Source organism: Heterodontus francisci, chromosome 15, assembly GCF_036365525.1.
Source record: "Heterodontus francisci isolate sHetFra1 chromosome 15, sHetFra1.hap1, whole genome shotgun sequence".
Taxonomy (NCBI): Eukaryota; Metazoa; Chordata; class Chondrichthyes; order Heterodontiformes; family Heterodontidae; genus Heterodontus; species Heterodontus francisci.
The window spans coordinates 48,119,231-48,146,582 of NC_090385.1; the positions used below are offsets into that span (position 1 = coordinate 48,119,231).

Sequence of the window (27,352 nt, forward strand, 5' to 3'; positions counted from 1 at the left end):
GTGTGGATGCAGCAAGAGTTAAAAGATTCCCTTTACTTTTTGATATGTTATGCATAATATAAATATAAATCTACTGAAGTGAAAACGCAGTAGAAACTGAATCAAGGGTCTAATGATGGAAAACAGTACTTAATGCTCCAGTGAAATTAAAGCAGTGTTTCAACATATATAGTTTCCGAATAAGGGTTCATCTATTTAAGATGGAAATGAGGAGGAATTTCCTCTCAGAGGGTCGTGAATCTTTGGAATTCTCTAACCCAAAGAGCTGCGGAGACTGAGTCATTGAATATATTCAAGACTGAGATAGAAAGATTCTTGAACTACAGGGGAGTCAGGGTTATGGAGAACAGACAGGAAAGAGAAGGTGAGGCCAAGATCAGATCAGCCACGACCTTACTGAATGGCGCAGCAGGCTCGTGGAGCCCTATGACCTACTCCTGCTTTTTTTTGTTCTTTTGTTCTATTGTGCATTGATATGAATATAGTAACATTAAGAGTTGGGGTTTTTACTCAGGAGTGAACAGACTGTTTCCTTCTCATTACCTCATCATCAATCTTCATCTGAAATTCTTCTTCATTCTCCTCCTCTGGTGCAAAGAATGATTTTTCACCGTACCCAGCATCCTGCAAGTAAATAATCAACTCTTAATAATGCTAAGCTTCTTGGATACAATCTAATGATTACTTTCAAACAGAAAGTTATATTAAAAGTAACAACTTTTTGGATCTTTCCATTGGAGCAATGCGCTTTACCTGGGTGGCCTGGCTCATATAGCTCAGAGATCAGATTCCAGTGAATTGAAATTCATCTGTTAAGGAAACAACCTCATCATTTCTATAAATAATTCCCATCTCACTCTGAAATCATAGGCAATCAGGTGTACTAACATGACCAGTAGCATTTTGGACATATTTATGTAGGCAGAATCTTCTATTTGGATCATAGCAAATGGTGCAGACTGAACATTTGGTCTAGTATGCAGAAGGCAAAGTGTTAGTGGATCACTTTTCAAATTATTTGATGGAAACAAATTGCAAACAACCTTCTTTATATAAATGGTCTGCAGCACAAACCATATGGTCTCAAAAATCCTGACTTTGACCAGCTATCAGCAGTGAAATACTTAAATAAGTAGTGTGATATAACATTTTAGAATCAAAAGAGCTTTCCCACTACACTGTCTCAGCAGATGAACAGATACAAAAGCTGCTCCAAGAAAACAAAATTACAAAAAATGGATCTTGGCCAAATGAATTAAACTGCCTCAGTAATTTTAAGCATTGTAAGGACAAAATCACAGGTGATTCATAGATTTCTGTACGGACTTTGCCACAGTCAAACACTCAAGAAGCTGTAGTGCAGCACAGGATCGGCATAGTCAGTTCGTCACAAGAAGTCCCTAGCACTTAGCATCCTGAAATGTACAGCCTACATCGCAGTTTAGTTAAAGGAGTTTGATTTAGACACTAACCCAGAGATCAGGCTGAAGTACCAGTTTCCAATCAATCCAGAAAATCAGCCCACTTCACCAATCCTAATTCCGAAATCAGATTAAGTCGGTCCGAAAATGCAATCCTCATAGCAGCGGTTTCTTGAATTAGAATGAATGGACACTCAACGTGTTGTGATTCAACACAGTAATTGGAAGTACACTAGAAGCAAGGTCCTAATATTCTTAAATGTGGAATAGGACTCAGATTTTCCTACAAATATTCATTTCAGCGTCATATTAAGTGAACTTAGCCAATGTAAACTTTTATCACTGTACAAACAGACTCTTGATGTAAGTCGGTACCAGTAACATACAAGCACTGTTCAATCTGCATCAGAATGTTATTTTTAAATCTTATTCCGCAAAGTGCATAAAACATTGCTCACTGGACTCCTAACACTATTAGAATTTCCAATATAATCTGGATAATGCTGCCATTTCTAAAGGCACACTGTTACGACCATGGTGGGAGTAATGTACTGTTAATTCAGTCCCATTTCTCCACAAGTCATCGCATTTCAAATAAAATTTCCCACCTACTGAAGAATAGCCAAATTAAACACTTTATTTATCCCTCAGAATAAAGCACACCAAACCAGGTTTCTTTAAGCAACAGCATTAACTATTTATTAGAAAAGAAATAATAAGTCTTAACTACTAACCAGATAAATATATATATATATATATATATAAATAAAACTTATTTCCGGAACCCTCATGCACACGCACATACATTTTTTTAAAAACGGTTAACCGGGGAAAAAGGACTTTAGGTTAACAGATGTTTCTTAGGAATAGAAGGAATAATAAAAATGATTGAGTTTATCACGTTCTGTTCGGTGGTTTTTGGTACAGTGAGATGTCCCAGAGTTGAATAGTCAGATGCCACTCAAAGTTTCCCCAGGCGAGGTTGATGAACAGTCTGTGATGGGTAGACTTTCAAGGCAATTTGTCTGCAGCAGGCAGCACACAGGCCTTTCAGCAGGGGGGCAGCAACCGGTCTCCCAAAACACAGGAGGCAACAGGAACCACTCTGGATGCGGGAATCCTTCACAGACTGGAGGCAATAGGAATATGCCACCTTTCAAATGCAGGATTCCTTTTCAAGAGATGCACGTCTCCTTTACAGAGAGAGGTAACACTTTTCTGGGTCTTCCTCCCTTGCTCCAGGCAGGTCAAAGCAAAGATTTCAAATGTCTGCGCTTTGTCCAATTCACAGGCTTTTTAAATGGTCCAAGGTGAAAAAAGAACCTTCCTGAACATGGTCACATGTCCAGACATAGTTCCTCCCCATGTCACTCAAAAGCTGTTCTGAACAAAGGTCAAACCCCTGTTGTTTCCTTTCCTGTCCTTGTACAAGTTCAACTTCTTTTCAAAGCACCCATTAAGTTCAACTTTTGTTATAACTTCCTTTCAAAACAGTGCAAGAATTCCAACTATTTGCAATGAGCAAAAAAAATTCCTTTCCTCAGTTTTTTTAAACACACAGAATTCTAAGTTTTTTTTTTAAAAAACAAAACACTTGTGACAACACTCAATGGGACTTCATCAAGAATGCAATATTCCCCCTCACCTTTAAACGCTGCTCTGCTGCTAACATGCTGTAATACGCACAGCACTGCTCTGGAGAGACCATGGCTCGAATCTCTTCCTCTGTAGGTAATCGGAAGTCTGGTTTCAGCACCCACCAGTTTGAATCCATTCCTTTAGAAACAGATTAAAGAAACATAATTAGCATATATAGGCCGGTGGCTGTTTGTTCCTGTGGGAATACAACAGAAAAGTCTTATACTACAACAGTTACATGGACGAAAAGACTTGCATCACTGCAGTAACATGGCAGCAGGCCTTACATTACTGAATTAACATGACAAAGGTACTTTGCAATAGTACAACAATATTGCAGTCACACAAGTGGATGCACTTGCTCATTACTGCCCTGCCAATGTATGTACATTCAAGAGCTTGCACCTGTTCGTTTGAAATCTGCACACAGTTTTAATCGTTTCCTGATGCTGCTCTCAGAGTGGGAAGGAAATGCCTTCTTTATGTCTTCCATACGGATTCGGCGTGGACGATCCTTACTTTTCCAGAAAAGGCGATAAATAAACACCTTCAGAAAAGTAAATAACTATTATACGTCAAATCATATAAAAGGTGTGAAGTTACAATTAACTCAGCCGCAAACAGTAGACGTACCTGAAGAAAGTCTCGCACATGTGTGTTTGCACGCTTTGAGTTTGGACCAGGCACTTCATAGAGTGGGCATTGTTGGCCTACAACAAAAATATCAACCAACTCTCTAACATGGTAAGCCTGGCGAGTTCGGATAATCAGAAAATCAGTTTCTGGCATCTTGTGTAGGTATATTGGACAGCGAAAGAGGTTGTTTTCAAATGCCTGTTAAGAAAAAAGAACCTTTCAATTAAAACTCAAATTATTTTCTCTATTTCCACTTCAGAGATTTTTGCACAGTTTGTTTTATCCCTTGTTTATTCAAATTTACTGACTTTATGGTCAAGACATAGTTGCAGTTCTGAAATTAACTGACATAATTTTTTTTTTTTAAGTGAGACTTCTATTTAACCTGAGAAGCCCAAATGAAGGGCAAAGGCCCAAAGTGCAGGATATCACCAAGGAGATAGATTGAGGTAAGTCAGGTCATAGTGATGATTGGAATTTTAAGAAGTATTTTACTGCAGAGAAATTCGTGATAATTATGGACTGAAATTTTACTGCAGACCACACGCCACACCCCACCCTGCTCAGTCCTTCAGCTGGGTTCTGTTTTCACTGCCAAGCATCTGCTTTCATCTGAAATTCTGGATTCCTCTATTGCAAGGATTCTGCTGCTCTGCTAGGACCACTCGAGACTTCTCTGCTGAGAAGCCTCTGTTCTACTACTGGACCATTCAGGGGTCTCTGCCTACCATTGAAAGGTAATCCTCTTTCACTTGAAATTACTTCCTGGGTTTAGCTTTCGGGCTAAATTCCATTGCTCTGCTCGTTCTTATGCTGAAAACAGTTGCTCCACTAGCCCCCTGGGCTGTGCTTTGCACTTCCTCTGGTTTCCAGGGCATTACTCTGCTCCTCAGCTGTTTCTTTGGTCCAATTCCATTCCTCTGCTAGTCTGCTGATCCAGGAATTAAAGGAATTGGGTTCAATCACCAGTCCTTCACTGGACAATGGGACTCAATTCTCAAAGATCCTAGTCCATTAGAATATGGACCAGAAGTGAGTGGATTTGAGTCTAAGGCTTTAGTGGAGGAATGGTGGTTGATCTGAAAAGCAATGGAGTTTGATTCAGTAGATGCTCTGCTAGCTATTAGATTATTTCTCATTCCTTTGACAAGTCTTGCCTTAAACATCACTCCTCTATTATCAGCCTTTAATAGTGGTAGCACTCATGCTTGAGTCAGAAGGCTGTGGCTTCAAACCCTACGCCAGAGACTTGAGCCCTTAATCTAGGCTATTTCAGTACAGTACTTCATTGTTGGCAACATCTTCTTTCTGATGAAATATTATATCCAGATCCTGGCCTCTTGTTCAGGTGGATGTTAAAGATCCCAGAGCATTATTCAAAAAAGAGCAGGGCTGTTCTCCAGAATTACATAAAACTAAGGCCTGAGCAGATCTGATGATTCACAAGGCTACTGAAAGCAAGATTCAGAGCAGCAGTGTCTCATAACTGCCCACTTTTGGTGATATCCTATTCATTTGTATATAGAGGATGAACAGATGAGGAAAAACATGGTCACAATAAAAGAGAAGACAATTAAAATAAAAATGGAAAAATTAGTATTAAAAAAAGTCAAAGAAGAAAACAAAAATAAAGCCTGTATGCAAAATAAGCCTGAATCTTTGCCCCTTCAGGTAATCATTTTACTGCACATATTGCCATTTAAAACCCCATTGAATTTTGCCGACCTGGCCATTACCCTTCTCTTTTTAATGCAGGCTTTATCTATCTACTGCTCTTCCTTCTTTTCAAAAGCTTTACTGAAACCCAAAAAACTTAAGTAATCTAGAGAAACCATTCAATTAACCAATTTGGGTTGGATTTGTAAAGGAAATATCAACCAAGAGTAATGAGCCAACTCTTTCCTATAACTAGAGTCCATTATTAAAGAGGTTATAGCAGGATACTTAGAAAATCATAATCAGACAGAGTCAACATGGTATTGTGAAAGGGAAATCGTGTTTAACTAATTTATTAGAGTTCTTCGAGGAAGTAACAAGCAACATGGAGAAAGGGGAACCTGTAGATATTTGAATTTCCAAAAGGCATTTGATAAGGTGCCACATCAAAGGTTACTACACAAGATAAGAGCACATGGTGTGGGGGTAACATATTAGCATGGATAAAGGACTGGTCAGCTAACAGGAAGCAGAGAATAGGGATAAATGGGTCTTTTTCAGATTGGCATGCTGTAACTAATGGTGTGCCACAGGGATCAGTGCTGGGGTCTCAACTATTTACAATTTATATCAATGACTTGGATGAAGGGACCGAATGTATTGCAGCTAAATTTGCCAAAGACACTGATAGGAAGGAAAGTATGTTGTCAAGAGGAGGTTAAGAATCTACAAAAGGATATAGATAGGTTAAGTGAGTGGACAAAAATTTGGCAGATGGGGTATAATGTGGGAAAATGTGAACTTGACCACTTTGGGAGCAAAGCTGTATACTATTTAAATGGTGAGAGATTGCAGAACTTGGTGGTACAGAGGGATCTGGGTGTCCTGGTACATGAATCACAAAAGGTTAGTATGCAGGCACAGCAGTGATTAGTAAGACAAATGGAATGTTGGCGCTTATTGCGAGGGGAATTGAATATAAAAGTAGGGAAGTTTTACAGCAGCTGTAATGGGTCTTGGTGAAACCAAGGAAACTGGAGTACTGTGTACAGTTTTGGTCTCCTTATTTGAAAAAGGATATAATTGCGTTAGAAGCAGTTCAGAGAAGGTTCACTCGACTAATTCTAGGGATAGATGGCTTATCTTATGAAGAAGGATTGAACAGGTTGTGTCTATACCCATTGGAGTTCAGAAGAATGAGAGGTGATTGTACTGAAACATATAAGATCCTGAGAGAACTTGCTAGTGTGGATACTGGGAGAATGTTTCCTCTTGTAGGGGAGACAAGAACTAGGGGACACAGCTTAAGAATAAGAGGTCTCCCTTTTAAGACAGAGATAAAGACAATTTTTTTTCCTCAAAGGTCTTTAGTCTGTGGAATTCTCTTCCCCAGAAAGCAGTGAAAAGGGTCATTGAATTTATTCAAGGCTGAGTTAGATTTTTGATAGACAATGGAGTCAAGGGTTATGGAGGGCAGACAATGAAGTGGAGTTGAGACCACAACCAGATCAGCCATGATCTTATCGAAGGGCAGAGCAGACTCGAATGGCTGAATGGACCACTTCTGCTCCTAAGTCCTATGTTCCTATGATGCAGAACTGCAGCACAGATTTGTTTTTCCAAAAACCTTAATTTAGATCCTCAAAATGATTGTGGCTTCCAAGTCTAGAAAGCACAGAATCACAATAAAAAGAAACTAACGGGAAAGACCATCAGCACTGAACTGTCCAAACCAGTGGAGGCAAACCTATAAACTTGAAAAGTTATAACAATTATCAAGAAACAAAAAGCACTGAAGTTGCTTCAACATTACCAGAGCTTTCACCTTTAGATGGTCAACACTTTGCATCCCACCCTAAGGCATACCTACCTGCAATAACTGGCCTGGGTGTAAGGATCCAAGGAATGGAGATGTGTGGCAATAAACTGTCTCGCCATATTTACAGTCCGGTGCACCGGGATCCTTGCCTGGTTTCTATAATGGAACAGTTATAATCCAACAATGTAAGTGGCACATGCAGCAGATTTGGAATTTCAAAGACGCAAACATTTGAACATAAATTGAAATGTTATCTGTCACTTTTAATGAAAGATCAATTTGCTTGTTGTGGTTCAGATTATGGATCTGTTTGTTATTTACAGGATTGATAGGCTCAGTACTTAGTTGTATTTTGAAAAATCTTTACTGTAAAATATTTATTTTAAAAAGTTCAACTCACCCGCTTGTAATAGTTTTTGATTTTGGTTGCCATGCCAACTTGCATCATAAGTGGTGGATATTCTTCACTGTACTCAGCAAGAATGAGGTCACCATCTTTACCCGTCAGATCCTGAGAAGTTCGCATAAAGAACATCTCTCCACCACCAGAGGCTTGACGTTCTTGTTCACGCATCTAAGAGTAAAAACATATATTGGTCATTACCCTAATAGACTCTACAGTACACGAGAACACAGTATTGTGCACAAGGTAAAAAAAACTCAAGAGAAAATGCTAGAGGAATATTAGAACAAGCTAAGTCGGGAAATGGAGATGAGAATTACATCACTGTCTTGGCATTCTGGACAGAGGACATGGTGGGACAAGTAGCTGAACATGCCAGTTTCAATGTGAGGGAGTCAACATCAGTAAGCCTGGTGTCAATCAAGCTGATGATATCAATTAATTATCCAAGCTAAGGATAGTGGGGAAGATCTTGTTTCCAAGGTAAAGACATTTGGTAGGCCAATCTAGATTGGGCTGGTATAGCAGCCCCATCAAGGAGGTCTGGAGTGAAGAGTTGGCTGGCATAAGATTGAACAGGTTTACTCCTAGAGAGCGGATGGGATGGGATTTATGCTGGTACTTGGGGCTAAGCAGTTACTATTGTTGCTCTGAGAAGATGAGCAGTGGGTACCATGACAGATACAACAGTAAACACCTACATTGGAGCAGAAGAAAGCCACAGGGTCATCCAGCAGGTACCTAAGCCTGGGATGGCAGCAGGAAATGAGTGGGTTGGAAGAGTGAGGGGAATACCGCATGAAATGTGGATGGGTGGGGGCGCTGAGTGCCTGAAACCAGAAGAGAAAGGGGAAGATGAGGGACAAGATTAAGAAGTAGAGTGGAACTGGCAAACAGGGGTATAGGGGAACTTGAATCCAGAACTGCAATCAATTCATGTATACAAATAAATATAGAGAAACAAACTTGATTTACATCAGGGGTTATCAACCGGGAGTCCATGAGGAGGACCAGGGGACTGCTGGGTAAGGAAAAGGGTATATATTTGTGTGGTTTAGAATCTCTTTCTTTTAGTTTCGGTGACTGCAGCGTTGATAGCAATGGAGGTGCGTGAACGGGCTTACAGCTGAGAAGTCAATTTCAGCGTAAGTTTAAAAGTGAATTCCCTTTTGTTTTCGGAGGACCAGGGGACTGCTGGGTAAGGAAAAAGGTATATATTTGTGTGGTGGCTGTACCCGAGACACTACACGTGTAGTGTCTCCCACCCACCCTCCTCCTCTAACCATAAAAAAAGGACTCTGGTGTGTTGATAAGGTAAGCTTTTTATTTGGGAAGTTCTGTCCGTTGGATTGCTAACCTAACAAGTTTTGACTTTTTGTTTTTTTGGTTTTTCAGTAGATTTGTTGGGAATTTGGAATAGTGGGAATGGAGATTAAGGCAGTTGTATGTTCCTCCCGCAGAATGTGGGAGGTAAGGGTCGCCAAGAATGTCCCTGCTGACTGCATCTGTGGGAAGTGCACCCAACTCCAGCTCCTCGAGAACCGCGTTAGGGAACTGGAGCTGGAGCTGGATGAACTTCGGATCATTCGGGAGGCGGAGGAGGTTATTGAGAGGAGTTATGGGGAGGTAGTCACACCTCAGGTAAAAGAAGTAGGTAGATGGGTTACCGTCAGGGGAAGGAGAGGGAACCAGCAGGCAGTGCAGGGATCCCCTGTGGCTGTTTCCCTCAACAACAGGTATACCGTTTTGGATACTGTTGCGGGGGACGACTTACCAGGGGTAAGCAATGGGGTACAGATATCTGGCACAGAGTCTGTCCCTGTTGCTCAGAAGGGAAGGGGGAAGAGGAGCAGAATATTAGTCATTGGGGACTCCATAGTTAGGGGAACAGATAGGAGGTTCTGTGGGAACGAGAGAGACTCACGGTTGGTATGTTGCCTCCCAGGTGCCAGGGTTCGTGATGTCTCGGATCGTGTTTTTGGGATCCTTAATGGGGAGGGGGAGCAGCCCCAAGTCGTGGTCCACATAGGCACCAACGACATAGGTAGGAAGAGAGATGGGGATTTAAGACAGAAATTTAGGGAGCTAGGGTGGAAGCTTAGAGCAAGAACAAACAGAGTTGTTATCTCTGGGTTGTTGCCCATGCCACGTGATAGCGAAGCGAGGAATAGGGAGAGAGAGGAGTTGAACACGTGGCTGCAGGGATGGTGCAGGAGGGAGGGATTTGGTTTCCTGGATAATTGGGGCTCTTTCTGGGGTAGGTGGGACCTCTACAAACAGGATGGTCTTCACCTGAACCAGAGGGGTACCAATATCCTGGGGGGGAGGTTTGCTAGTGCTCTTCGGGGGGGTTTAAACTAATTCAGCAGGGGAATGGGAACCCAAATTGTAGTGCCAGTGTACAGGATGTTGAGAGTAGTGAGGTCAGGGATATGGTTACAAGGAAGCAAGAGGGCACTGGCAAGCAAGAACCTGGTTTAAAGTGTGTCTATTTCAACGCCAGGAGCATCCGGAATAAGGTGGGTGAGCTTGCAGCATGGGTTGGTACCTGGGATCTCGATGTAGTGGCCATTTCGGAGACATGGGTAGAGCAGGGGCAGGAATGGATGTTGCAGATTCCGGGATTTAGATGTTTCAGTAAGAACAGAGAAGATGGTAAAAGAGGGGGGGGTGTGGCATTGTTAATCAAGGAGAGTATTACAGCGACTGAAAGGACGTTTGAGGACTCGTCTACTGAGGTAGTATGGGCTGAGGTTAGAAACAGGAGAGGTGAGGTTACCCTGTTGGGAGTCTTTTATAGACCTCCGAATAGTTCCAGAGATGTAGAGGAAAGGATAGCGAAGATGATTCTCGACAGGGGTGAGAGTAACAGGGTAGTTGTTATGGGGGACTTTAACTTTCCAAATATCGACTGGAAATACTATAGTTCGAGTACTTTAGATGGGTCAGTTTTTGTCCAGTGTGTGCAGGAGGGTTTTCTGACACAGTATGTAGACAGGCCAACCAGGGGCGATGCCACATTGGATTTGGTACTGGGAAATGAACCCGGCCAGGTGTTAGATTTAGATGTAGGTGAGCACTTTGGTGATAGTGATCACAATTCGGTTAGGTTTACCTTAGCGATGGGCAGGGACAGGTATATACCGCAGGGCAAGAATTATAACTGGGGGAAAGGAAATTATGATGCGATTAGGCAAGATTTAGGATGCGTAGGATGGGGAAGGAAACTGCAGGGGATGGGAACAATCGAAATGTGGAGCTTATTCAAGGAGCAGCTACTGCGTGTCCTTGATAAGTACGTACCTGTGAGGCAGGGAGGAAGTTGTCGTGCGAGGGAGCCGTGGTTTACTAAAGAAGTTGAAGCGCTTGTCAAGAGGAAGAAGAAGGCTTATGTTAGGATGAGACGTGAAGGCTCAGTTAGGGCGCTTGAGAGCTACAAGCTAGCCAGGAAGGATCTAAAGGGAGAGCTAAGAAGAGCAAGGAGAGGACACGAGAAGTCATTGGTGGATCGGATCAGGGAAAACCCTAAGGCTTTCTATAGGTATATCAGGAATAAAAGAATGACTAGAGTTAGATTAGGGCCAATCAAGGATAGTAGTGGGAAGTTGTGTGTGGAATCAGAGGAGATAGGGGAAGTGTTAAGTGAATATTTTGCGTCAGTATTTACAGTAGAGAAAGAAAATGTTGTTGAGAATACTGAGATTCAGGCTACGAGGCTAGATGGGATTGAGGTTCACAAGGAGGAGGTGTTATCAATTTTGGAAAGTGTGAAAATAGATAAGTCCCCTGGGCCAGATGGGATTTATCCTAGGATTCTCTGGGAAGCTAGGGAGGAGATTGCAGAGCCTTTGTCCTTGATCTTTATGTCGTCATTGTCGACAGGAATAGTGCCGGAAGACTGGAGGATTGCAAATGTTGTCCCCTTGTTCAAGAAGGGGAGTAGAGACAGCCCTGGTAACTATAGACCTGTGAGCCTCACTTCGGTTGTGGGTAAAATGTTGGAAAAGGTTATAAGAGACAGGATTTATAATCATCTTGAAAAGAATAAGTACATTAGAGATAGTCAGCACGGTTTTGTGACGGGTAGGTCGTGCCTCACAAACCTTATTGAGTTTTTCGAGAAGGTGACCAAACAGGTGGATGAGGGTAAAGCAGTGGATGTGGTGTATATGGATTTCAGTAAGGCGTTTGATAAGGTTCCCCACGGTAGGCTATTGCAGAAAATACGGAAGTATGGGGTTGAAGGTGATTTAGAGCTTTGGATCAGAAATTGGCTAGCTGAAAGAAGACAGAGGGTGGTGGTTGATGGCAAATGTTCATCCTGGAGTTTAGTTACTAGTGGTGTACCGCAAGGATCTGTTTTGGGGCCATTGCTGTTTGTCATTTTTATAAATGACCTGGAAGAGGGTGTAGAAGGGTGGGTTAGTAAATTTGCAGATGACACTAAGGTCGGTGGAGTTGTGGATAGTGCCGAAGGATGTTGTAGGGTACAGAGAGACATAGATAGGCTGCAGAGCTGGGCTGAGAGATGGCAAATGGAGTTTAATGCGGAAAAGTGTGAGGTGATTCACTTTGGAAGGAGTAACAGGAATGCAGAGTACTGGGCTAATGGGAAGATTCTTGTTAGTGTAGATGAGCAGAGAGATCTTGGTGTCCAGGTGCATAAATCCCTGAAGGTTGCTAACCAGGTTAATAGGGCTGTCAAGAAGGCATATGGTGTGTTAGCTTTTATTAGTAGGGGGGTCGAGTTTCGGAGCCACGAGGTCATGCTGCAGCTGTACAAGACTCTGGTGAGACCGCACCTGGAGTATTGCGTGCAGTTCTGGTCACCGCATTATAGAAAGGATGTGGAAGCTATGGAAAGGGTGCAGAGGAGATTTACTAGGATGTTGCCTGGTATGGAGGGAAGGTCTTACGAGGAAAGGCTGAGGGACTTGAGGTTGTTTTCGTTGGAGAGAAGGAGGAGGAGAGGTGACTTAATAGAGACATATAAGATAATCAGAGGGTTAGATAGGGTGGATAGTGAGCGTCTTTTTCCTCGGATGGTGATGGCAAACACGAGGGGACATAGCTTCAAGTTGAGGGGTGATAGATATAGGACAGATGTGAGAGGTAGTTTCTTTACTCAGAGAGTAGCAAGGGCGTGGAATGCCCTGCCTGCAGCAGTAGTAGATTCGCCAACTTTAAGGGCATTTAAGTGGACATTGGATAGACACATGGATGAAAATGGAATAGTGTAGGTCAGATGGTTTCACAGCTCGGCGCAACATCGAGGGCCGAAGGGCCTGTACTGCGCTGTAATATTCTAAAAAAAATGTTTCAAGGGGTCCACTAAATCTTCAGGTTGCTTCTAAAATGATTTCACGTTGACTTTCTATGGCTTTATATTCAATGATCACTGGGGTTATTGAATATCATTCTGTGGACAGACATGGGGTTTAGAAGATTGACAACCCCGTCAAGGACAACGGTCTCAGTCTGATTTTAGTACCTGTATATCGAAGAGACGCTTGTGCAAGAGGCAGCCTGCTGACAGAGTGGGTATAGGACGGTATTGCTGGTCTAGCTGCTCCTTTGCCTTTCAACATCCCACGATGCTGTGAGATAGCTTTCAGGGAGCAGTGAATGTCGGATTAAATAAATTAATTCCTGAATGTGTCAGAGCGATGCAAAGGGAATCACCAAGCATTGTACTCTGACACATGCAGCTATGTTTGTTTTTTTGTATGCTTTTGCAAAATATTTCATTTTAATTCTACATACTGGTTTAATGCCCGTGAAATAATTTGAAAGTCAGCCAATGCAGTAGCGGGCTGCCTGGCTTTAAACAGAATTTCAAAAACAGGTGTATTGATTTGTAGGGGTCAGCTTGACAAGACATCAGAGTGTGATCTGTTTCATCTCTCTCTGGAGGTGCAGCCAATATAAAAATACATTTCACCTGAAGCAACAGCACCATATTATGAACACAGATTCCTGATTAAATAAGCAACAGGCTGAAAACACTAAATTATAATTTTCTGCTCTAAATCCACAAACCGCCTCCTTGGTCAATCCTACTTTTGCAGTGTCCTGTCTGCTAAATTTACAAATATTAAGATTGAACGTTGAGACGTTTGGTTTGACTGGTTTGGTGTTTCAGCAAGTTTTCAAACACGAGAAGCAGAATCCCAATTTATCATTGTGAGACTACCACAAAGCGTGGAGATTTAAATATTTGTCTAATTGGTAAAGAAGATTTGATAGTCATAACAGTGATCGGCCATTTTAATGTTGCAGATTACCGATACACAATGTGCCCTGTTCATCGTAACAACACTGGTGCAAAGATGAGTGAATTTATTAGATACTTGCTGCTTGCTTGCCATATCTTCAGTAAATAAATGCAACCATTCAGAATCCTGCAAAATATGTCAACACATCCTTTTGTTTCTGACAGATATGCAAGATAAACTAGTGAATTTTAGGAAATTGAAACCATATAAATGATGAATATGGATTAATGAGTGTGATGCAGATCAATTCATCCTCATCAATGTGTACATTCTGACCTTAACATGCCAGAATTCATCAAATCTTTGCATAAATTATATATTGTTTAGAAATAAACTATCGGAAAATAGCTGCTCAGATTGAATATTGCTGGAGATTTTGGTGCCTGGCATGAGAAATGTTGCTGAACTATCACTAAATAATGTTAATATTCTGTTTCTGGCTCACACATTTCTATTTTATTGAGATATCTGGTGGGTTAGGTTGGGGTTTCTATGCAAAATCATATACCTGCTTTTTATCAATGGATTCATGGTATTGTTACATGAAGTACTGAAGGAGTCTTTCTTTCAGGATAACTTTTTGAAGGATGATACCATTTGTACTCAGCCAGTACAAAAGTGTTGGATCACCTTTCATAGAATTGCCAAGCACAGGAGAAAGTCATTTAGTCCATCATATGTGTGCCGCTCTTTGTTAAATTATACAACTAATTATTATGCAGAAAAAATACTTGCGTTTTATTACAGGGGTCTGTGGATTTTTATAACATGGGAGGGGGACCTCAGAAACCTCAGGTTCAGAATACCCCTACTTTACATGAGCAAAACATACACTATACATGGCTAAAGGAGTTCTTTACCTTGGCTTTTTTCTTGATATGTTTCAGCAGTGGGTAAACAGAATGAGGTCCTGGCTGTGACAAAGCTCCAAAGGAATATTTCTTCAGCGTTGGCCGGTGGGATTGCCTGAGTTTCATTGGGCCCATGTGAGTTGGGAAAAATGGTTGCCGGAGTTCCACAGCAGGAATAGAGTGCTGCAAGAGTTTAGACTAAGTTACTAGAAATAAGCACAATCCAATGTTACACACTGTATACAATACTCAGTGATAACAGCTTGACTTAGAAATAAAATGGATTTTAAAATGATCAATCGTCAATGTATATCCGTTCTTCCTGAATGGTTAATACCATACTAGATGCATTCCAGTCCTTAGGTACTCACCTCACCTTTCAAGCAGCTACTAAATATTTCTATCTGAGATCCTTGCTTCATCCTCTATTTTCATAAATTACCCAGGGATACTTACGGAAATAAAGGACGAAATGAGGATAGCCTCCCTCAAATTTTGCGTTGAGCAACTTCTCATCCTCGGTGATTTCAATCTTCATCTCAATTCTCCTTGCCCTCTCCTGAATTCATTGCCTTCCTAAACTTCTCCTTTCATATGAACTCTCCCACCCATACTCACAGCCATTTCCCCAACCTTGCCATGTCGCATGGCATTTCTACTCCCTGGTTCTTGATCACAGACAAGGCCATCTCTAATCACTACCGTGTATCTCTTATTACCCAAATTAACCTACTCACTTCCAACACCACCGCCTTCTATATCCACCCTAGAGAAATTTTCATGTCCCAACTGCTTAGCCTTTGGCCTGCCATTTGTTACAGAACTTCTGCAGCCATCAATCTGCACAATCACTCTCTTATCTCCATCTTTGATGAACTTGTCCCAAGCAAAACCTTTACTCTCCATCATCCCGGTCATTTCGCCTGGCATGGCCTCCCCTCAGGTCTAAGGAGAGTAGACTTGAGTGTATCTGGTGCACAACTGGCTTAACCATCCATCACCAGATCTAATTGGACCATATAAAGCAATATCAGGCTTCACTCCTTTCCTCTGAAACTGTCCACTACACCAGGATCATCCTGGAATAAAGATAACGTTCAGCTTTTTTATTGCACTAACACCCATCTCCTTATCCCTTCTTCCCAGTCCCCTCCACTCTCACCACTAGCAAGTGCAAGGCACTCATGAAGCTCTTTGTCACCAAGATTAAGACCCATCCATTTGGCTGTCTTTGCCACATTCCCCTCTGAGCCACACTGTCCTTGCAAACTGATGCCTCATCGTTGAAGTCTGTTTCTTCTCTGAAGGCCTTGAAGGTGTCTTACACTCCCACGTCTGTGTACATCATTATTGCAACTTACTATTTGAACCTCCGCAATTAGCTTTCCAACTGTCACAGCATCACCATCCCTGGAGAGCAACCCCACCCCCCCTCCCCCCCCCGACAATGATCCATCCTTGACCCCCTCCTCTTCCTCATGTACAGGCTGCCCTTAGCAACATCATCATCAGACACAGGATCAGCTTCCACCTGTACATAAATGATGCCCACCTTAATCACTTCTCTCAACTTTTTGTGTTCAAATCCCTCCATGACCTCACTTCTCCATATCACTGTGACTCTTTCCATCACAACAACCACCAACACCCCCATCCCCCACCCTAGAACTGCCCCTTCCTACAACTGCAGCCTTTTGTTCAACCCCTTAATATCGGCAGCCCTGCCATCAGTTGCCTCGGTCATCTGCTCTGGAATTCCCTGCCGAAGCCCCTTTGTCTCTTCACCTCCCGGTTCTCCTGTTAAGACCCTCCTTAAAACCTACCTCTTTGACCAAGCTTTATTCATCACTCATAGAAGCTCCTTCTTTGGCTCAGCATTCATTTCTTTTTGATTATTCCTCTGTGAAACACCTTGGGACATTTTTCTATGTTAAAGGCGCTACATAAATGCACGGTATTATTCTTGTTGGGTGTAAACTGACCTGTCCCAGTGCCTTATCAGTTCTCTCCCTCTCTTCAACTGATTTACTTCTCCACATAGTCCCAAACTATTACCCAGATATCTTGTTTGTTGGAAAAAAAAATATTCCCACTTTCTTCCTTTGTGACGAGTGGTGAAATCATTTGAAGATTCTCCTTAAGCAGATCTTCTATAAAATCTTGATCTTGGGAAAATAGAAATCATAGAAATTACAGCACAAAAGGAGATCATTCAATCCATCAAACCCATGTCAATGCTATCTACTCTAATCTCATTTTCCAGGTCTTCTCCTTTAGCATTCCATATTCTTCCTTTTCCTTTTCAAATACTTAGCTAATTCAGTGTCCAAAGACCTCTACTCTTCACAATTTCATTACTGATCAATCTCTTGAAGAAACAGAAACCTCTTTATATTTAAGGACTCATTCCCCCTACAAAAAGCCCCATAGTGAACTGTTGCAGCCATGGCGGAACAGAACAGCAAATTTCACCTCTCCCCTTATTCTTCTGGCACATGTACTTTTTTTTTTATTCATTCATGGGATGTGGGCGTCGTTAGGAAGGGAGTTCCAGGATTTTGACCAACTTCCCGAAACACCACACCCTCTCCCATGCATCCTGCCTCTCATTTAAAATCCACAGTGCTATTACTGAGATCTCTTCCCATCTCTCCTCCATTAGCCTCTGCACAGAGTAACACTTCACCTTTGTTGATTTCAACCTAAACTCCCATACTCTCATCAGATTTTCTGCCTTCCTGTCAATCAATCTCACTCTTCATGTAAATGCTCCAATCCACACCCTCTCCACTGATCTTGCCATCTCACGCTACCTCTCCATTTCAGAGACCTTGATCATTGATGAGGTTCTCTCTGACCACATCATCATCTCCATTCCCACTTAGATTCCCCCTCATTCTTCCACTCCCACCACCATCAGTCCCCATCCCTGGAAAAACCTCTCCCCTTGCACCCTCACAAATTTACTCTCAACTCTCTCTTTTCTGGCCCTCTATATGTCCTCTGCTGCTGTTGACCTGCTCTTTCCTTTTGTTTTAAATGTCTCTGCTCCTACCAAATCACTCACCATCTCCCACTCATGCTACTTTCCCTGGCAGGTTGACCTACCTTAAGTTGGAGGGTGTCAAATCCAAAGACATCAGGCAAAAAACTCGCACTGGCTTTCACTGCTAGAATTAAGCCTCCAACTCTTCTCAGCAAAATTCTCCTATTGCTCTAGATTATCTAGGATGGAAAGACAATCCAACCCTCCTTTATTCTGTGACTAAGCATGTCCTCAAACACCTCCCTGCCCACCCCACACCTTCCCATGCAACACTGAGTGCGAAGAACAGATCGAGAGCATTCAGGCAGACGTAAAGCATCTCCCCTTAGACCTCCCACTCCCAAATATGCCCAGCCACCCACTACATCTATCCCAATTCTATCACTTCAGTTTTTCACACATCTCCCCTGCCTTCTTCAAACTCATTGCTTCCATGGACCCACTACTTGCCCCTATGATATTACATAAGGAACATAAGAACTGGGAGCAGCAGTAGGCCATACAGCCCCTCAAGCCTATTCCAACATTTAAGATCATAGCTGATCCTTGACCTCAACTCCACTTTTCCACCCAAACCCCATATCCTTGGCATCCCTGAGATATCAAAAATCTATCTACCCCAACCTTGAATATACTCAAACTACTGAGCATTCACAACCATCTGGGATAGAGAATTCCAAAGATTTACAACACTTTGAGTGAAGAAATTTCTCCTCAAAATGGCCAATGCCTTATCCTAAGATTATGCCCCGTAGTTCTAGATTCTCCAGCCAAGGGAAAAATCCTCTCAACATCTACTCTGTCGAGCCCACTGAGAATCTTTTATGTTTCAATGAGATCACCTCTCATTCTTTTATACTCGAGAGAGTACAAGCCCATTCTATTCAAGCTCTCCTCATAGGACAACCCTCTTATCCCAGGAATTAATCCAGTGAACCTTCATTGCACCGCCTGCCCCCCGCCCCCCACTCCTTAGGTGCAGAGACCAAAACCATACACGGTACTCCAGATGTGGTTTCACCAAAGCCCCTACACAATTGTAGCACGACGCCCTTACTATTTTACTCCAATCCCCTTGCAATGAAGGCCTACACAATCATTTGCCTTCCTAATTGCTTGCTGAACCTGCCTGTTAAGTTTGTGCTTCTTGTACAAGGATACCCAAAACCCTCTGAGCATCAACATTTAATAGTTTCCCACCATTTAAAATATATTCAGTTTTTCTATTCTTCCTATCAAAATGAATAGCCTCACATTTCCCCCCACACTATGTTCCAACTGCCACATTCTTACCCACTCACTTAACCTATCTATATGCCTTTACAGACTTTTTGTGTCCTCCTAACAGCTTCCCACCTAGCTTTGTATCATCAATCTTCAAAAATTACACTTGATCCCTTCATCTAAGACATTAATGTAGATGGCAAATAGCTAAGGCCCCAGCACTGATCCTTGTGGCATCACACTCGTAACAGCTCACCAACTTGAAAATGACCCATTTATTCCTACTCTCTGTCTTCTGTCCTTTAAACATAAGATCATAACATAAGAATGGTTGCAGCACAGAAGGAAGGCATTCAACAAGTCATGTCCGTGCCGGCTCTCTGCAAGAGCAACTCAGCTAGTTCTACTCCCCCGCCTTTTTCCCCATAGCCTTGCAAGATTTTCTCTTCAGATAATTAAGCAATTCCCTTTTGAAAGCCACAATTGAATCTGCCTCCACCACACTCTCAAGCAGTGCATTCCAAATCCTAATCACTCACTGTGTAAAAATGTTTTTCCTCCTCTCTCCTTTAGTTCTTTTGCCATTCACATCAAGTCAGTGCCCTCTGGTTCTTGACCCTCTGCCAATGGGAACAGTTATTCCTCATTTACTCTGTCTAGATGTCTCATGATTTTAACACCTCTATCAAATCTCCTCTCAAAATTGTCTTCTCCAAGGAGAACTGTCCCAGCTTCTCCAATCCAGCCACGAAACTGAAGTCCCTCATCCCTAGAACCATTCTCATAAATCTTTTCTGCATCCTCTCTAATGACTTCACATCCCTCCTAAAGTGTGGTGCCCAGAATTGGACACAATACTCCAGTTGAGGCCAAACCAGTGTTTTATACAGGTTCATCATAATTTCCTTTCTTTTGTACTCTATGCCTCTATTTATAAAGCCCAGGATCCCGTATACCTTATCATCCGCTTTCTCAACCTGCCCTGCCACATTCAACGATTTGTGCACATATTCCCTGATATACATATGTATATATAATACACACAATATAATTATAGGCCAATGCTCTATCCATGCTAATATATTACCTGCAACCTCATGTGTCCTTATCTTGTGTCTTACCTTGCCCTTACCTTTCGGATGGCACTTCATCCAATGTCTTTTGAAAATCCATTTATACCAAGAACATAAGAAATAGGAGCAGGAGTAGACCATATGGTCCCTCGAGCCTGCTCCGCCATTCAATACAATCATGGCTGATCTTCTGCCTCAACACCACTTTCTCACCCACTCCCCGTATCCCTTGATTCCTTCAGAGGCCAAAATTCTATCTCACCCTTATATATATTCAACGATAGAGCATCCAGAACCGTGTGTAGTAGAGAATTCCAAACATTCACAAACCTCGACGTAAAGACATTTCTTATCTTAATCCTAAACGATTGATCCCTTATCCTGAGACTTTGCCCCCATGTTCTAAATTCCCTAGCCAGGCGTAACAAGATCGCAGTGTCTACCCCGTCAAGCCCCTTCAGAATCTTTTATGTTTCAAAGAGATCACCTCTTATTCTTCTAAACTCCAGAGAGTATAGGCCCAATTTACTCAGCCTCTCATAGAACAACTCTCCCATGCCAGGAACAAATCTAGTGAACCTTTGCTGTACCACCTCCAATGTAAGTATTCTTTTGGGCCTCCTTATCTCGAGAGACAATAGATACGCGCTGGAGGTGGTCAGTGGTTTGTGAAGCAGCGCCTGGAGTGGCTATAAAGGCCAATTCTGGAGTGACAGGCTCTTCCACAGGTGCTGCAGAGAAATTTGTTTGTCGGGGCTGTTGCACAGTTGGCTCTCCCCTTGCGCCTCTGTCTTTTTTCCTGCCAACTACTAAGTCTCTTCGACTCGCCACAATTTAGTCCTGTCTTTATGGCTGCCCGCCAGCTCTGGCGAATGCTGGCAACTGACTCCCACGACTTGTGATCAATGTCACACGATTTCATGTCGCGTTTGCAGACGTCTTTATAGCGGAGACATGGACGGCCGGTGGGTCTGATACCAGTGGCGAGCTCGCTGTACAATGTGTCTTTGGGGATCCTGCCATCTTCCATGCGGCTCACATGGCCAAGCCATCTCAAGCGCCGCTGACTCAGTAGTGTGTATAAGCTGGGGATGTTGGCCGCTTCAAGGACTTGTGTGTTGGAGATATAGTCCTGCCACCTGATGCCAAGTATTCTCCGAAGGCAGCGAAGATGGAATGAATTGAGACGTCGCTCTTGGCTGGCATACGTTGTCCAGGCCTCGCTGCCGTAGAGCAAGGTACTGAGGACACAGGCCTGATACACTTGGACTTTTGTGTTCCGTGTCAGTGCGCCATTTTCCCACACTCTCTTGGCCAGTCTGGACATAGCAGTGGAAGCCTTACCCATGCGCTTGTTGATTTCTGCATCTAGAGACAGGTTACTGGTGATAGTTGAGCCTAGGTAGGTGAACTCTTGAACCACTTCCAGAGCGTGGTCGCCAATATTGATGGATGGAGCATTTCTGACATCCTGCCCCATGATGTTCGTTTTCTTGAGGCTGATGGTTAGGCCAAATTCATTGCAGGCAGACGCAAACCTGTCGATGAGACTCTGCAGGCACTCTTCAGTGTGAGATGTTAAAGCAGCATCGTCAGCAAAGAGGAGTTCTCTGATGAGGACGTTCCGTACTTTGGACTTCGCTCTTAGATGGGCAAGGTTGAACAACCTGCCCCCTGATCTTGTGTGGAGGAAAATTCCTTCTTCAGAGGATTTGAACGCATGTGAAAGCAGCAGGGAGAAGAAAATCCCAAAATGTGTGGGTGCGAGAACACAGCCCTGTTTCACACCACTCAGGATAGGAAAGGGGTCTGATGAGGTGCCGCTATGTTGAAATGTGCCTTTCATATTGTCATGGAATGAGGTGACGATACTTAGTAGCTTTGGTGGACATCCGATCTTTTCTAGTAGTCTGAAGAGACCACGTCTGCTGACGAGGTCAAAGGCTTTGGTGAGATCAATGAAAGCAATGTAGAGGGGCATCTGTTGTTCACGGCATTTCTCCTGTATCTGACGAAGGGAGAACAGCATGTCAATGGTCGATCTCTCTGCACGAAAGCCACACTGTGCCTCAGGGTAGACGCGCTCGGCCAGCTTCTGGAGCCTGTTCAGAGCGACTCGAGCAAAGACTTTCCCCACTATGCTGAGCAGGGAGATTCCACGGTAGTTGTTGCAGTCACCGCGGTCACCTTTGTTTTTATAGAGGGTGATGATGTTGGCATCGCGCATGTCCTGGGGTACTGCTCCCTCGTCCCAGCACAGGCATAGCAGTTAATGTAGTGCTGAGAGATTAGCAGGCTTGGCACTCTTGATTATTTCAGGGGTAATGCTGTCCTTCCCAGGGGCTTTTCCGCTGGCTAGGGAATCAATGGCATCACTGAGTTCCGATTTGGTTGGCTGTATGTCCAGCTCATCCATGACTGGTAGAGGCTGGGCTGCATTGAGGGCAGTCTCAGTGACAGCATTCTCCCTGGAGTACAGTTCTAGGTAGTGCTCAACCCAGCGGTCCATCTGTTTGCGTTGGTCAGTGATTATGTCCCCCGATTTAGATTTGAGGGGGGCGATCTTCTTGATGGTTGGCCCAAGAGCTCTCTTCATGCCATCATACATTCCTCTGATGTTTCCGGTGTCTGAGGCCAGCTGAATATGACTGCATAGGTGTTGCCAGTAGTCGTTTGCGCAACGCCTAGCTGTTCTTTGTGCAGTACTTCGGGCTGCTTTAAGTGCTGCGGATGTTAAATCGCTGGGGGCTTTCTTGTAGTTCACCTAGTGAATCTAGTGAACCTTTGCTGTACCACCTCCAATGTAAGTATATCCTTTCTTAAATATGGAGACCAAAATTGTACACAGTACTCCAGGTGTGGTCTTACCAAAGCCCTATACAATTGTAGCAAGACCTCCGTATTCTTATAGTCCAATCCCCTTGCAATAAAGGTCAACATGCCATTTGCCTTAACTACTTGCTGTGGGGGCATGTTAACTTCCTGTGTTCCTTATACGAGTACACCCAAATCTCTCTGAACATCAACATTTATAAGTTTCACACCTTTTTTAAAAGTATTCTACTTTTCTATTCTTACTACCAAAGTGAATAACCTCACACTTCCCCACATTATACTCCATCTGCCACCTGGTTGTCCACTCACTTAACCTGTTTATATTGCTTTGCAGCCTCTTTCTGTCTTCCTCACAGCTTACATTTCCACCTAACTTTGTATTGCCAGCAAACTTAACATTACTCTCGATCTCTTCATCTAAGTCATTAATATAGACTGCAAATAGCTGAGGCCCCAGCACTGATCCTTGCGACACTCCACTTGTTACAGTCTGCCAGCTTGACAATGCCCTGTTTATCCATACACTCTACTTCCTGTCCGTCAAGAAATCTTCCATCCATGCTGCTGTATTACCCCCAACTCCGTGAGCCCTTATCTTGTGTAATTGCGGGTGACACCTTATCAAATGTCTTTTGGAAATCCAAGTAGACTACATCTGCTGGTTCCCCTTTGTCTACCCTACTAGTTAAATCCTCAAAAAAAACTCCAATACATTTATTAAACACAATTTCCCTTTTCTCAAATCCATGTCAACTTTGTCCGTTCACACTGTGCTTTTCTAAGTGCATTGTTAAAACTGCCCTAATAATACATTCCAGCATTTTCCCGATGACTGATGTCAGGCAAACTGGCTTGTAGTTCCTTGCCATCTCTCTCTCTTTTTTCTTGAACAGCAGTGTTACATTTGCAACCTTTCAATGCACTGCAACCATTCCTGAAACTTTGAAATTTTGGAAGATCACAACCATTGTATCACTATCTCTGCAGCCACCATTTTTAGAACCCAAGGATGTAGGCTGTCAGGTGCAGGGTATTTGTCAGCTCTCAGTCCCATTAATTTCTCCAGTACCTTTTCTTTACTAATATTAATTAGATTAAGTCCTTCACTCTTATTCACTCTGGTTCCCTCAATTTCTGATATGCAATTTGCACCTTGAGCTGTGAAGACAGCCACAAAATATTTGTTCAACGACTCTGCCGTTTCCTTATTCCCCAATATAATTTCTCCTGGCTCAGACTCGGCTCTCTTTTGTTATTTACTTGTAGATGTTCTTACAATTTGTTTTTATATTCCTGGATAGTTTACTCATAATCTACTCCCACCCCGCCGATCAATTTTTTGGTCGCCTTTTGCTGGTATCTAAAGTGCTCCCAAACCTCAGACGTGCTACTCTTGTTGACAATATTATAATCTTTTAATCTAATACTATCCTTAACCTCTTTAGTTAGCCATGGTTGGATCACTTTTCCCTTGGAGTTTTATATTTCTCAATGGAATGCAGACTCATTGAGAATGATGAAATATTTCTTTTAATGTTTGTTATTGCTCATCTACTGTCATACCTTTAAATCTAATTTCCTAATCTACCTTCGCCAACTCATGCTTCATGTCTATGTAATTGGCTAGATTTAAGTTCAACACCCTAGTTTCAGATTTATGTATGTCACTTTCAAACTTCGTGTGAAATTCTTCATATTATGATCACTTTCCCAGAGGATCACTTACTATGAGACTACTAATTAACCCAATCACATTACACAAAACAAGGTCTAAAAAAAACCTCTTCTCTGGTTTGTTCCATGACATATTGTTCTAGGAATTTGTCTTGAATGCATTCCATAATCTCGTTCTCTAAACTACTTTTGCTGATTTGATTTGTTCAGTCCAAATGAAGATTAAAATGCCTCAACGATTATTGCACTGCCTTTGTTAGAAGCTCATCTTATTTCTTGATTAATACACTGTCTGACAGTACAGCTACTGTTAGGGGGCCTAAAAACTACTTCCACTTTTCTGACCCTTGTTCTTTTTTTAAATCTCTACCCATAATGATTCTACTTCCTGCTCTTCTAAGCCAAGATCTTTCCTCACTACTGTCCTTAATGTCATTCTTTATTACCAGGACTACCCGTTTCTTTTTCCATTTTATCCATTTTTTTGAAATGTCCGGTACCCTGGAATATTTAGTTCACAACCTTGGTCACCACGCAACCACATTTCTGTGATGGTTATTAAATCAAACCGATTTTATCCCTTTGTGCCATGAATTCATCTATCTTTGTGCATTCAGATAAAGTGCCTGATTAGACCTTATTCACTGATGCACTATTATTGTTAAATCTTTGTCCCTTCCTGTCAGATTCTGCTTACCTTTACACAGAATAGTACCCCGCTCCATGGTCTAGATTTTTCTCTTCAGATTTATAAGTTTGTCCTCACTTGAACATTCACCCACCACTTTTTAGTTTAAAGACCCAGCTACAGACCTAGTTTTTTGATTCACCAGGACAGTGGTCCCAACCTGGTCTAAGTGGAGGCCGCCCCAAAGGAACAGCTCCCAGTTTCATCAGTATAGGTTCCAGTGCCTGTAGAACCGAAGCTCCTGTCTCTTATACCTCTCTTTGAGCCACATATTCAACCCTTTGACTCTATGCTAATTTGTGCCTGGCTCAGTTAGTAATCCAGAGATTTTTTTCCTTTGAGATTCTGCATATTCATACCCCTACATCCCACAACCACTTCTGTTCTGTCATGAATGAGTCAAAATCCTCTACAGGTAAGGATGGGAAAACCAAAGCTATCATTTTCAATCTCTGCCATAAACTCCATTTCCTTGCTACTTGTTAGTGTCGAATAAATTCTGTTAATAGATGTTAAATACCTAGTAGTTGAAGGTAATAGGGTGAACAGGGGTTGGGTGTTGATTAGTTAATTGTACTCAGATGTATATATAAAGAGCCATCCAGCACAGGTGGGGTGCTGTTAGGAGTGGAGAAATAGCTCTGTGATGAGCAATAAACAATCTCCACCAAAGCATCCCAATCTCAGTGTCTTCTTCACAAACAGGCTTGGAAGTTTCTCTAACATTGATAGCAGAGGGTGGCTGCCTGAAAGTGAATATTGGAGACTAAAATTTGTTTTCAGACAGGAGATTAGAATTGGAGTTTTTTTTTTAAATCACTAAAACCAGGTGCAAGATTTAGTTTTAGTTTTAGAGATACAGCACTGAAACAGGCCCTTCGGCCCACTGAGTCTGTGCCGACCATCAACCACCCATTTATACTAATCCTACACTAATCCCAAATTCCTACCACATCCCCACCTGTCCCTATATTTCCCTACCACCTACTACCTATACTAGGGGCAATTTATAACGGCCAATTAACATATCAACCTGCAGGTCTTTTGGCATGTGGGAGGAAACCGGAGCACCCGGAGGAAACCCACGCAGACACAGGGAGAACTTGCAAACTCCACACAGGCAGTACCCAGAATTGAACCCGGGTCGCTAGAGCTGTGAGGCTGCGGTGCTAACCACTGCGCCGCCCTAAAGATGTTGGGATATGATTTTCCACAGCTGTTTTGTAAAGCCGAACCTTTGATCAATGGAAGAATGAAGTTGATCTACGGACACGGGTTACGTCTTTACCAAAAAGAAAGCAAGGAATGGCCCTTGCACTTTCATTTGCTGCCAGAAGCAAGATCAGAGGCAAAGGGCTCTTGGAGCTAGAGGCTCATCATCTGGACAATGAGGAAGGTTTGGAAAATCTCTTAAAATTTATATGAAAGGTGACTTATTGAGTGCCAATGAGGTGTGGTTGGACTTTAATAAATTTAGAAAAATGGATGCTTCTTCCATGGAAGAATACATTATTAAGTTTAACTGACTATATGCAAGGTTGCAGTGATTCTACTCGGAAATTCCTAAATCAGTACTTGCCTTCAAATTGTTGGATTGTGCTAGGATATTGAACATGGATAGGCTCTTGGTATTAACTGGAGTTAGATTCAAAGTGTCAAGCTAGGCCCCCACCTGCCAAGAATAAGGCACATCAATTTTGTTATGAACATTGATTTTAAACTGTGATTGGAGTGAGGGGAGGACTTGTTGAACGAATCAGCTGTGGCTGGAAAAGACATTTGCATATTAACAGACAGTGTTTGGAAGGACAAAGCATCCATTCCCTGACATTCAATCCACAATGGACTTTTGATCACCAGACGCTGAAGGTGGGGGAGCTCGCATTCCAGGATGACTGCTAAAATGGCTGAATACACAAACTGACAGTCATGTAACTAGCTGGTTTGACCAACGTGCTGGGCAACCTGAGCTTTTTGAATTTGTATAAACAGTTTGGACAGAAAAGGCTGTTCTCCCCTGGACTGAGAAGATCTCTCCTGTCTGCACCCATCTCTTTCTCACAAGCCTCTAAATCCACATGAATCCCAAGAGAAAAGTCTCCGACAGCAAACA

General features: G+C 42.6%; 1 protein-coding gene across 3 annotated transcripts in view; it reads right to left on the minus strand.

Moving 5' to 3' along the window:
• taf1 (TAF1 RNA polymerase II, TATA box binding protein (TBP)-associated factor) overlaps positions 1 to 27,352 on the minus strand; it is a 164,940-nt gene that overhangs the window by 57,455 nt on the left and 80,133 nt on the right. For all 3 annotated transcript variants that reach the window (XM_068047497.1, XM_068047494.1, XM_068047496.1), the window contains exons 14-20: positions 14,709 to 14,882; positions 7,571 to 7,744; positions 7,222 to 7,326; positions 3,693 to 3,893; positions 3,465 to 3,606; positions 3,067 to 3,197; positions 544 to 624 (exon numbers count right to left, since the gene is read on the minus strand). In XM_068047497.1, coding sequence (XP_067903598.1) covers positions 544 to 624; positions 3,067 to 3,197; positions 3,465 to 3,606; positions 3,693 to 3,893; positions 7,222 to 7,326; positions 7,571 to 7,744; positions 14,709 to 14,882 — 1,008 coding nt within the window. The remainder of the gene's footprint in view (positions 1 to 543; positions 625 to 3,066; positions 3,198 to 3,464; positions 3,607 to 3,692; positions 3,894 to 7,221; positions 7,327 to 7,570; positions 7,745 to 14,708; positions 14,883 to 27,352) is intronic.